Raw genomic sequence first — 13666 nt, forward strand, 5'->3', positions numbered from 1 at the left:
TCATAGTGACAGAGAGCAGAATAGAGGTTATCGGGGGCTAACAGGAAGGGAGAATAGGGAGTTTTTGCTTAATGGTTTAGAGTTTTTGTTTGCAATCATGAAAAACTTCTGGAAGCAGCAGTAACAAACAACACTGAGAATGTACTTAATATCACTGAACTGCACACTTAATGGTAAATTTTATATTATACATACTTTGCCATAATTTTAAAAATGAGTGAGGTCTCAGTTTTTTCCAAGAAGTCTATCAGATCTTTAGACTTTCTCTCTCACTACTCTTTCTCCCTCCCAAGTCACAAAAGGGAAGAGAGGTTCCAAACACGGCCTCTATTTACCTATGTCTTATGAACACCTAACAATGGACTAATTTTTAAATATGACTTTCCTTTTATTATAGAAAAATTGAAAAAAGATAAGGATTAATATCGAAACTCCATTCTTATTCTTTTGTATAACTTTCTAGTCTTTTTTCTTTTTTAGGGCTGTACCCACGGCATATGGAAGTTCCCAGGTCAAATCAGCTGTACTCGCTTGCCTACACCACAGCCACAGCAACGCCAAATCCGAGCCGTGACTGCGACCTACACCACAGCTCATGGCAACCCCGGACCCTTAACCCACTAAGCAAGGCCAAGGATCGAACTCGAGTCCTCATGGATGCTAGTCAGATTGGTTTCTGCTGAGCCACAACGGGAACTCTACTTTCTAGTCTTTTTTAAAAAGCTAAATGTGTGCACATCATAAATTTCTATAGTCTTTAACCACAGAATAAGTGAGTAACAATCTCATTAATAAGTTACTAGATCTGGTTGCACATTTCACAGAAACTTGGCCTAAAGCACTTTAGTTCTCTCATTTTACGTTGAGATTTTAAATGGAGAACAGTATGACATCACACTTGTGACAACCTCTGCTTTCTGAATATGATGCACTGTTCTTTCTGTTCTCCTCTGGAATATAGAGAATAGCTTTTTTTCCTTTCCCTTAAAAAGTTACCTGGTTACCTAAATTCAAATTTGATGCTTTTGGTGAAAAGGATTTGAAAGTGATATGGGCATATAGGAATGTGTCGGTACATTTCTCTTTTCACTTCGCCAAGTTATTTTTTCTTGCTCAGGAATTAAAGGGTACACAACATAGAACCACAAAACCTTCATAAGTTTTAGATACACGTTTGCTAAACTTAAGCAATGAGGAAAAAAAAAAAAGGAGTTAACTCAAATGTGTTTCTTCCCATACTTCTAATTCACTGTCCTGGGAAGAGCTGGCATCAGCTTTCCTCTTGCCCCGGTTCTTGCCAGTCATGTTTTTCCTACACTGGTCATCAGTATCTTTACTTGGTGTAGTCTGCGACAAAGATGGGCTTGTAGAAGGATCTCCTGGAAAGGAAAAGTGAGACATATGTGTTGCCAGTGTAGTCACAGGCTACGTAAAAACCATAGCATGAAGGTCAGCAGATTCTCTGCTCTTAGGAATCATGCTGCAGGGATAAGGCTGGAAAACCAAACTTCAACTAAGCAATTTGGAAATGCAGACGTAGGCACTGAGTATCGATAGCTCCTAACACCACAAAGATGGTTACCACACCCACAGCATGGAGAAGGTCCCAGGCCAGGGTTCAAACCTGCACCAGAGCAGTGACCTGAGCCACGTGACAATGCTGGATCCTTAACCTGCTGAGCTACCAGGGAACTCCAGGGCCTGATATTTTTGTTGTGAGGGGATGTCCTGTACTCTGCAGGATGTTTGATTAAGCAGCATCCTTGGCCTCCACCCATTAGATGCCAGTAGTACCTCCTTCCGTGTGACAACCAAAAATGCTTCCATATACTGCCAACTGTTCCTGGGTGTGGGGGCATGGGGGTGGAAGCAAGGGACACAAAAACACCTCTAGCTGAAAAACCACTGCTCTAGATCCATTTACCAATTCACAATAAAATAAACAGTAGGGCATGTTAAACTACCCTATAAGGTTACAATCAGCAGAATTTAGACTGAAAAATGGTATGGGACAAAAAAAATCTAGTTTCTTTAATGAATAAATTACACTGGGAAATAAAGAGACAGGGAAATTTATAGGTTAAAACAAAATACATATCCAACAACACAATGTATCCACCTTACTTGGATTCTAATTTAAACAACCTGTAAAAAGAAAAACAAAATTCTTTAACACTTAAGAAAAAAACCTGAGGAGTTCCTGTCGTGGTGCAATGGTTAACGAATCCGACTAGGAACCATGAGGTTGCGGGTTCGATCCCTGGCCTTGCTCAGTGGGTTAAGGATCCGGTATTGCCGTGAGCTGTGGTGTAGGTTGCAGACTTGGCTCGCATCACGAGTTGCTGTGGCTCTTTCATAGGCGGGCGGCTACAGCTCCGATTCAACCCCTAGCCTGGGAATTTCCATATGCCACAGAAGTGGCCCTAGAAATGGCAAAAAGAAGGAAAAAAAAATAAGAAGAAGAAAACTTGAAATATGAGTACTCTGTGGTATTTTATGATACAAAGGAGTTATTGTTGAATTATTTTAGATGGGATAATGGCATTGTGGTTAAGTTACTGAGTATCTGTCTTTTAGAGATATGATACCTGGAATTTGAGCAGGGAACTAGATGAAGTATAGTTAAAACAAGATTGCCTCTGAGCTGTTAACTGAGGAAGATGGAGGATGGATACACAAGGACTCATTAGACTATTCTGACAACGACGTCTGTCTATATTTGTAATTCTTCATTATTAAAAAGTCAATATTGTTATGAAGAACAAAGATATATAGGGAAATTAACTCAAAACAAAGGCATCAACACATATAATTACTTCAAAGTTATGCAGGTTTGGAGCAGCAACCATCTATTTGTATATCCATTTACTTAGAAAACCAGCAGAAGCAAGATGTGCAGAAAACTGCTTCAGCTGATGCTGACCAGTTTTTAAAAATGCATCAGGAGTTCCCATTGTGGCTCAGCGGTAAAGAACTTGACTAGTAACAACCATGAGGATTCAGGTTCGATCCCTGGCCTTGCTTTGTGGGTTGGGGATCCCAAGTTGCTGTGAACTGTGGTGTGGGTCGCAGACTCTACTCGGATCCTGGGTTGCTGAGGGCCGGAAGCTGCAGCTCCGATTCAACCCCTAGCCTGGAAACTTCCATGTGCTACACATATGGCCCTAAAAAGCAAAGAAAAAAAAAGTGCATTAGTGTTAGCTATTATCAGTCCTCCCTCAAGTTACACGATGTGACAGCAAACCACCAAATTTTCATGAAAAATAAAGATAAATAAAAAGTATGCGCATATGTTTACTGAATGTGTGCATAAGCTTTATATCAGGGTTTTTGAACATGAACATCATAATTCACTGATCCATTTCAAAGGTAGGGGCTTAAATTTGTAGGTTAAATTTTAAGTATTTCTTTGGGGAAAAAGGACCACAGTTTTCCTCCAAATCTTATTTTTACTTTATTTTTAAATTTTTCTTCTTTTTTTAGGGCCACACCGCAGCACATGGAGGCAAAGGGTAGAATCGGAGCTAAAGCTGCCAGCCTACGCAACAGCCACAGCAACGCAGGATGTGAGCCGCGTCTGTGACCTACACCACAGCTCATGACAATGCCGGATCCTTAACCCACTGAGCAAGGCCAGGGATCCAACCCGCGACCTCATGGTTCCTAGTTGGATTCATTTCCACTATGCCACGATGGGAATTCCTTTCCTCTAAATCTTAAAGGGAGTCATGACACAGAAAAAGTTAAGACTACCATTCTGAGACCTAAGCAGAAGTCCAAAATATGCACATACTAAAATTGGAGTCCTCCAACTTTTATAAAATGTTCTAAGATTCTTAAGTTCCCTGTGACAAGCATGTTAGAGCTACAGAGAGGATGGAGCGGGAGTCATAAATACAGTCTTTTCATTCTTGGTACTTCTCTGCTCACAGCATCAGGTATTATTCAGTCTGCCAACAACTCCTTACAGTCTGGCTCCAATGTTTAAATACTCTTCAGCTGAGAGGGAAAGCCAACAGCATGGTAACAGTGACTTAGACCAGAACAAAATAATCTTCACCATCACTTGTTGGATGAAATGCCCTTAAGCCAAAGTTGTTAGAGCTGCAGAGCTTACCAGAAGAAAGTCTCTGTGCTGCAGGCGCAGGTACCATGACACCAGGCTTCTCTGTCTGGTATGCGGCTGCTGCTAGGGTGGTACTCTCAGCATCACTGTTAGTCTGGCCCGTGACTCCAAAGCTGGAGCTGGGGTAGCAGGCCTGGTACTGACTCTGACCAAGGATGGTATAGGTGGGATAGTCCTACAGGCCAGAGGGAATAAGGGAGGAAAACAAGACTCTTAGAAAGAGCATAACATTAACTTCAACACAAGAGACTTTCACGTCCCTCTTACAGGGAATATAATCATTTCCCTAAAACAATAATTTGACTTCTCATTTACCTACCTATACAGTCTTCTACCTAAACCAATGATTTTTCAAAATGCATTCCGTGGAAACCTACAAGTCAAGAGGTGATACCTCAGGGGCTGTCTCTGAGATGTGGGTTAGGCTGAGAGGGAAGTGTCCCATAAATTGTACACACAACATCCCTCTTCTACTACAGTAGCCCCCCCCGCCCCACCATATGTATGGAATTTCTGCATAGAATTTTTGAAGGAAGGATTCCACTATTTAAGAAGTTTATAAACCACTGCAATAGATGGTAGTGGTTCTAAGGACAGATGAGTGTAAACAAAAAAGCACATATCCTACATTGAAGTTTCCCAGTTTAAAAACACAGTACATCTCTTTCTTTTAAAATAATCAAGTTTTCTTTAAAAATAAATTTTCTTTGGAGTTCCCAACATGGCTCAGTGATAACGAACCAGTATCCATGAGAATATGGGTTCGATCCCTGGCCTCACTCAGTGCGTTAAGAATCCAGCATTGCTGTGAACTGTGGTGTAGGTTACAGATGTGGCTCGGATCTGGCGTTGCTATGGCTGTGGCATAGGCCAGCAGCTACAGCTCCAATTCAACCCCTAGCCTGGGAACTTCAAAATGCCTCAGGTGCGGCCCTAAAGATGGAAAGAAAGAAAGAGAGAGAGAGAGAGAGAGAGAGAGAGAGATTCTTTTAACTATTTGAAGGGAGCTTTTGGTGGATTCATGGGCACATACATGACAAAACTCATGGAATTGTACAATTTAAATCTGTGTTTACTATGTGTCAATTACACCTTTAAAAAATCTGTAAAAAATACACACCTTAAAAAAATTCCACTGATACTGATACTCGTGATAAGTAGGAAGAAACTAATTGATCAGATCAATTACTATAAAGAGTACTGAGCATCTACCATAAGCCAAATATAATTCACTGTGTGTGTGTGTGTGTGTGTGTGTGTGTGTTGGTGAATGGGCAGGAGAAGGGAATGTTCTACTAGCTAAACTCAAGGGAGTTACACTGTCAAACTGATCACGGGAAGAAGAGAAGAGCTAGCTAGATGAACCATATCAAACAGGATGAACAAAAGTAACACTGTACCTGGTTTGAGATGGTAGAAACTGCTGCTGCTGGAATATTGGCAATAGCAGATGAAGTGGATATCAGGTTGGTATTTGTGCTTGAAGCTATAAAATTGAAAGTGTTAAAAGATACTAAAGATATTATATAAAAGGCTAAAAAAAAATTGAAAATACATTCTGTCCTAAGTAAACAGATCTACAAGGAGAGAAAAAACATTGGCAAAGGAAATAAATACTAGATGCTGGTTTTGCTCTTTTGCAGGCCATACCTTAATTTAGACTTGATTAGAAATAAAACAGTTCACACATTTTCTTGTTTCAGCTTAAGTCTTCAATTATTCCTACTAAAGCCCTAGAAGGATACAACACAATGCACTGGTTCATAGTAATGATTCCAATGAAGTCAGAAACTAAACCAATCACTCTAGTCCATCTTCTCTGGCAGCTGTAAAATTACTCACCTGCAGTATGACCTACTGATACCAGTAGAAACAACAAGAGCTCTGGTAAATCCACATGTAATTTCTACTATGATATTTACTGCCACCTGCCCCATATTATGCCTTTTCTGATGCAATACAGCTACTCTGAGAAGTCGAGGTGGTTCTCCAAATTCTAAAGTGCTTTGAGTTGCTTCAACAAACACTATGCTCTGGCCTTTAATGATTTCACCTATGAGCCTGGAAAAACCTGGAAAATATTAAGTGTTATTCTGGCCAGGTGTGACAAGTATTTGCCACAGTGACTTTTTTCAGGTGGACAATGTAGGTGAAATTTTGAGGTACTGCTCTTGAGCGCCTCTCCTTCACTCACCATAAGCACACATGGTTTCTACTTACAGTCACACACACCATCAGGCAGACCAGATTATCTGACTACCCATCTTATTAGTGACAAAGTCCTCTAGAGGGAAAGCTATTAGGAAAACCTCCGGGTAGGGAGTTCCCGTTGCAGCACAGCGGAAATGAGTATCCACAAGGATGCAGGTTCGATCCCAGGTCTCACTCAATGGGTTAAGGATCCAGCATTGCTGTGAGCTGTGGTGCAGGTCACAGACAAGTCTCAGATCCCACATTGCTGCGGCTGTGGCATAGGCAAGCAGCTGCAGCTCTGATTTGACCCATAGACTGGGAACTTCCATATGCCACATGTGTGGCCCTTAAAAAAAAAAAAAAGTGCAGATAGTCAAATGCAGCAGAGACTTAAGGGTATTGGCCAAAATCATAGGGAATTTTTATCCCTTTCTCCAAGGGTACTCTGCTTAGAAGAGCATTTAAAAGAGACTGAGATAAATTAGATATAAGGAACAACTACTGCTGCAGCCCTAGCTCTCAGAACTTGGGACAAATAAAGGAGTAATTTGCCCACAGCCGAGAAGTTAAAGGTAGGTAGTCAAAATGACAACTAGGATCTCCCAATTCTTCATTCAGTGCCCTTGCCTAAGAGTCAGTGGCTGAGCTAGGGATCAGACCTCCTCACTATCCAGGGAGATTTTCATTTCTATAGTACTTCTTCCCCCAGGTAAACTGAAGGATTCTTATTTACTTTCTTAAACCCAACAACTAAATGAAATAGATTTTTTTTAAAAAATTTTTTTAGCTTTTTATGGTTGCACCAGCAGCACATGGAGGTTCCCAGGCTAGGGGTCTAATTGGAGCTACAGCTGCCGGCCTATACACCATAGCCACAGCAGCGAGGGAACCGAGCCGCATCTGCAACCTACAGCACAGCTCACAGCAATGCTGGATCTTTAACCCACTGAGTGAGGCCAGGGATCGAACTTGCAAACTCATGGTTCCTAGTTGGACTCATTTCCGCTGTGACATGACGGGAACTCCTGAAATAGATTTTATAATGTTATAGATGATATTTTCTTCCTAGCAATATTTTCCCCCCTAAGGGGAAGTCACTGTATATAAACTAGATGACTCTAAGTACTTTTTAATCATTCTTTGGGAAAAGAATTTTGGGTAGATTCCAGATCCTATTACCAGTACATTATGCCAGGCAGGCCTGCTGGTTGAACACAGATGATTTAATGTCTGAAAGAAAATGAAGACTTTATTTAATCTCTTAAGTTTATTTCTCCCAGCAAAGTCCTTTTCTTTTTCTTTCTTTTTTTGCTCTTTAGGGCCACACCTGCTACATATGAAGGTTCCCAAGCTAGGGGTCAAATCAGAGCTGCAGGTGCCAGCCTATACCACAGCCACAGCAACGCCAGATCCTTAACCCACTAAGCAAGGCCAGGGGTTGAACCCGCAACCTCATGGTTAATAGTCGGGTTCGCCTCCGCTGTGCCACAACAGGAACTTCCTTCTTTTTTTTTTTTTTTTTTGCAGAGTCCTTTTCTAGCTCAATTTTTCTTTAGCCCTAGTCCTAGTGTACACTCCTCTTTTTCTATACCTTTAATTCTGTTCTACCTTAATAATTTATAAATGGTTACAGGTACAACTTATTCATATCTGAACTCCACACACAGGGAAAAAAAAGTTACTCTAACCAAAAAGGTAGTTTTATAAATTTACTAATTTTCAGATCACTTACTGAAGTAATCTGAAGGTAAAAATGTAGACCTTACAAACAACTGGCCACATACTCTTATTATCCCTGACAGTAAGTTTAATGACTTGATCAGCTAGTTGCTGATACCAAGTTTCTTATCAAGTACTATACTAAAAATCATAAATTCCTCTCAGCAATAATGGCTTCTATTACAGGAAATGTTAATCTGCTAACCTACAAAGTTGATAGGGCTTGGACTTCCCTGGTGGTCTAGCAGTTAATGATTTGGCAATCTCACTGCTGTGGCATGGGTTGGATCCTTGGCCCAGGAAATTCCGCATGCCATGGGTGGGGCTGGAAGGAAGGAAAGAAGGAAGGAAGGAAGGAAGGAGGAAGGAAGGAAGGAAGGAAGGAAGGAAGGAAGGAAGGAAGGAAGGAAGAAAGAAAGAAAGAAAGAAAGAAAGAAAGTAAGTTTATTAGGCTCAATAACACTTTCTTCTTTCTCCAGCTTAATCAAATTATCTCTAACATGTGCCACCCATTCATTGACTTACTCATTCATTCATTCATTCATTCTGTAAACCAGGGTCTACTACATGCCCAGAAACTGTTCCAGCCACTAAGGAATAGAGCAATGAACAAAACAAAGTCCCTCCCCTCATGGTGTTTAAATTCTAGAGATAAAAGTTAGATGACAATTAAATAAATATTTTTTTTATGCTCTTGTAACCAGCACTGAACCCAAGGTAAACTCATCTAAAAATGTACAAAATCACAAAAATGCCCTACCCTCCATACGACTAGACTAAAAAGCCAGGCCCCTCAAAAAAAAAAAAAAAAAAAAAAGTACTGCCCATCCTACCCAAATATAAATGTGTGCCTTAGCAACAATAAATTCAGTTGCAGATTTAAAAGAACAAAAGCAGGAGCAATAAAATATGCAACAAAAATAAATTTAGAGGATCTAATAAAACTCAAGTGGTAACTCCTACAGATATATATCTGAAGACTGTTAGGTCTCCAAAGCTAATGGCATGGCCATTTGTTTTGGGATAGTTCCCACTCCTATTCTGACATTTGAGGTGTGAAATTATAGAAAGACGAAGCTTCTGAGAACCATGCCCTACTAGCGCTCCACCTGAAACAGTCAATATACACACAGCTTTAATCAGAAGACTATGGTTACAGAACTGTGAGAGGCACAGTTGAGTTTAGTGCCAAAGCTTAATGGCACACAGAAGTTGGTACAAAATTTTGTTTCTACCCAGCCTTCTAATTTTATATGTTTGTCTCCACCACCCTTGCTTACCCCTTTGCTTTCGAGTTACTCAAAATAAGAGAGGATCCTTCTCTCACTCAGACCTTTGTAATGTTGCTCTTTCTGCCTGTTCTCCCTGGCCCATCCCTCTTGCCCTCCCAGCAGGATGGCTCCTGCTCAACATGTCTATTCCCACAGAGAGACGCTCTGACTCCTCTATTAAACCTAACCTCCTTCTTGTTTCCCCAATCACAACAACCAACTCTTTTCTCCTTTCAGAGCACTTTTCAAAATCTATTTATTTACTTATTTGCTTGTTTTCTGCCTCCCCCACTATTCTATAAACTCCACGAAGACAGAATCTTACTATCTTACTTATTACCTCCAACATCTAGCAAAGCACCTGGTCTAAGGTAGGTAATGCTCAATCAGTACTCATGGGATTCATGAAAAGCATGTCAAGCTTATCAAAAAACAAGCAAAGTCTAAAAAACTACAGTCAAGAGAAGCCTAAGGAAACATGATGATCAAATGAAAGGTGGTATCCTGGATGGGATCCTAGAATAGAAAAAGGACATCAAGTAAAAACTAAGGAAATCTGAATAAACTATGGATTTAGTTAATAATAATGTACCAATATTGATTCGTTAATCATAACAAATGTTCCATTCTAATGTGAGATGTTAATAACTGTCTGCAGGGATATTTAATTCTCTGTACTATCTGCTCGATTTTTCTATTAATCTAAAGCTACAATAAAAAATAAAGTCTATTAAAATACAGAACAAAACAAATCTCACAGTCAGTGAAAGACTATTGTGTGTTATCAACACAGAGCCCAAAGACATTCACTGAAGGTCAATATGGGTTAAAATTAATTTTGAAATTTCTGAGATTAATTTTGCTACTTGAATTTTAATCACTTAAACCATTTGAACTGAAGAAAATAACCAGAGATTGGGCAGTTACAGACAGTCTAGGGAAAAATATAAAGCTAAATCTATTTAGTCAAAGGGTTTTCAAGAGCATTGAAGTATAAAGAAAAGATTTTGATCAGAGATGATCAAGCCAGAAGTGGAATTTGCTTTCTGAGGTAATTTCCCTATTAACTTCCGCAGAGAAGATGGGTTATTGTCAACTGCTGAATGCTTCTGGAGGGGATGAGGGGACACTGCTGTTTTGATCACTTAAAAAAAAAAAACAAAACAATGCTCTGTGTTTTTATCTGTGGAATGCTGGGTAATTTACACAGGGGAAGATGAAGCTCTGGAGAGCTAAGACTCATTATCCATGCTAAAGGAAATGCAAAGTGGGAGTGAGGGGAGTGATAACGATCATGGCGAATTCAGGTAATTCAGATGTGCCAATAATACTTCTATTTCATTTTAGCCCATTATTTCACCTTGTTTTCTACCAATTTTATCTCAGAACAAATGGCAAAAATCGATAACTTGATGGTTAACTTCTGCCTTAATTTTTACCCTCTGCTAAAGTTCCAATGAACCATATAATGGGCCAATAGGTTAACCAGGAAAAGGAAGGAAAATGAATTTAAATATTTGCTAGAATAGGTTCTCAATTATGGCAGTTGATATTGATACCATAACTTAAATATTGAAAATCATAAATACTATACACATGTGCTGGGATCAGACTGCCCAGCTTACATCCTTGACTTATTTATGAACATGTGTGAACCAAATCCATAAAATGAGATTAAACAGTACTTCCCTCACAGGTGTATTAGGAAGTTACATGAGTAACACCTATCTATTGCTAAAACAATGCTAAGCAGATAATAAGCACTTAATAAATACCAACAATGATGATTTATTAGCACAATGGAGGAAACTGAGTTCATCAATCTAAAGGGAAAAATGTACTAAAAGGTAACAAATTAGGATAGAGGTTAATGAAGTTTAAACTCTTTTAAAGCAATGGGTCTTGACCCCATAAGGCGGTTCCTCTTGGTTTATAAGGATGGAGAAATAAGCATAGCTATCATGTTTCTCAAATTCAAGATACAACCACAGAGGAGCAGTAATTCTACACCTTGGGAGAAGGTTATTAATATTAAAAAAGGTAACTCTTTGCTTTTCTTTTTGTTGTTGTTGTTGTTGTTGTTGTTGTTGTTGCTATTTCTTGGGCCACTCCTGAGGCATATGGAATTTCCCAGGCTAGGGGTCCAATCGGAGCTGTAGCTGCCAGCCTACGCCAGAGCCAAAGCAACGTGGGATCCGAGCCGCGTCTGCAACCTACACCACAGCTCACGGCAACACCGGATGGTTAACCCACTGAGCAAGGGCAGGGACCGAACCTGCAACCTCATGGTTCCTAGTCGGATTCGTTAACCACTGCGCCACGACAGGAACTCCTGCTTTTCTTTCATGACCTAAGTGTAGTCATCCAGGATAAATCTGTTTAGGAGGGACCTGACTAATAGATTTGCCTGTAGTTGGATTCCAAAGGCCTACCAATCTAGAGAAACACTTTATAAAAATGAAAGGAGGTAGAGGTGAAGACAAAGTCATACTCTTGAGTTTTTTCCTCCTGGTTTGTTCCTATTTTAGAAAGAGAGAAGGGGGAGGGGACAAACAAAGAATGAAAAATAATTAAGAAAAGAGGAAACTCAGTAAACAATAAGAGATAAAGGTAGCTCAGAGCAAGGTCTTAGGAATGTAATGACCAGTTCTGTTCCCAATGGACGAAGAAAAAGTAGTTCTCAATCATTTTACTGAAAACAGTTAAGAATGAAAATCAAAATATTTTGTTTAATATATCTTCATCAAAACATTTTTTCATCATCAAAGTTCATCTCTTAAGAATACCTCAGACCAGTTTTTGCTGTCCTACCCTCACCCCTCTAGCACCATTTTATAAGGAATAATATTTAAAAGCTGGAAGCAATCAGGAGAAAGGAGGCAGATGAGAAGCCAAGTACATGGACATTAATTCCCAATCTGGAGCAATGACAAATTCTTGGCATTGGACATGGAAGGGTGGGAATTAACTCAATAGCGCCTTTTGAGTTTCTCTTCATTCCTAATAGTCCTATAGTAATAATTCTAACATTTCAGAGGAAAAACTCAGGAAGGCAGAGATGTTTAGAGTTCAAGCTTTAATGCTATACTTTTAATCATGAAATAGAAACAAGACAACTTTTTGAGCAAGAAAAGTGCTCTCACCACAAAGTAGTAAGTGAAGGTGGAGGTATGACAAAACCACAGCAGAAAAGCAGCATTCATCTCACATTCCATTCTATTTGGACTTCACATAAAAGAAGTCAGCAAAGTTCTAACCTATGGAGACTTTTTCTCATTTATAGGACAAAATGCTACTGAGAACAGACTAAAACAAAATCAGACAGGTTTACTGGATACCAACATGCAAAAGGAGAGTCTTCCATTTTATTAAGCAATTAATTCACAATCAAAGGCTTAAACTGCTTATGAACCACAATCCTTGGTTCCAGTTGGCCTAACACAAAAAGCATGCACAAATGCAAATATCCTGTATTACCTATGTCTGGAGATATAGGTAAATTAAAAAAAAAAAACACAACAATAATTTAAAAAAAAAACAAAACAAAACACACACAACCATGCCTGTTTACCTTGAATGGGATAAGAATAATGTGCTGGGCTTGGCTGGCTTGTGGTTAACCCTGTAGTGCAGGTAAGAACACTGTGTTGACTTGGAGATGGAGTCTGAATTAAACCACTTTCAGGTTTCATACCTGGCCACAATGCACCTGAATCAGATAAATTGGACCAATTACAAACAATACACTGGGACTGAGAAGCATGGTCATGCTTTTAAATATCAGCCAGTAGATTTAAAATCTAAATCTTAAAACAGAAATTTGCTTGTAAGAGAAAATTATTGACTCTCCCACTCGTAATATAACACAAGCAAATACGATTTCAAAGAACTGGGGAGGAGAGCCATAGAAACAAAAATCTTGTCAAAAACTCCAATAGTGATATGTATAGCAGTTCACTTCATTGGTTGGGGGAAATTGATCAGGATTCAGAAAAAGCTACTGACACCCAAACATTGTAAAGAGTGCCTGATATTCACGTAGAATGATAAATCATTAATCTGCATGATCAAGGTGGGAAACATTCCACATAAGTTTAAAATTCACTTACCCATTAAACATGCACCACATTTTTCTAAAATGTATTATATATTTCTCTGCCTTCTGAAGCTGGTTATTTTGTTACCTTTGTTTCTTCTGATTAGCAAAGACATACCTGCTTACTTTTATAAATTAAAAGCATTACAGAAATATGTAACTTAGAAAAAAAAGTCATATACAATCTCATCATCCAAAATTAACCACTATTAAGAGTTTGCATAAGAATCACTCAGATTTCTTCTATGTTTACTAATCTTT

General features: G+C 39.2%; 1 protein-coding gene across 2 annotated transcripts in view; it reads right to left on the reverse strand.

Annotated features, from left to right (window-relative positions):
- EYA3 (EYA transcriptional coactivator and phosphatase 3) overlaps window positions 1-13666 on the reverse strand; it is a 92817-nt gene that overhangs the window by 27576 nt on the left and 51575 nt on the right. Inside the window, exons 7-10 of one of the 2 annotated variants that reach the window (XM_047792851.1) lie at window positions 12881-13018; window positions 5527-5612; window positions 4118-4301; window positions 1240-1379 (exon numbers count right to left, since the gene is read on the reverse strand). In XM_047792851.1, coding sequence (XP_047648807.1) covers window positions 1240-1379; window positions 4118-4301; window positions 5527-5612; window positions 12881-13018 — 548 coding nt within the window. The remainder of the gene's footprint in view (window positions 1-1239; window positions 1380-4117; window positions 4302-5526; window positions 5613-12880; window positions 13019-13666) is intronic. The other variant, XM_047792852.1, reaches the window with a different exon arrangement.

This window comes from Phacochoerus africanus, chromosome 8 (assembly GCF_016906955.1).
Source record: "Phacochoerus africanus isolate WHEZ1 chromosome 8, ROS_Pafr_v1, whole genome shotgun sequence".
NCBI lineage: Eukaryota > Metazoa > Chordata > Mammalia > Artiodactyla > Suidae > Phacochoerus > Phacochoerus africanus.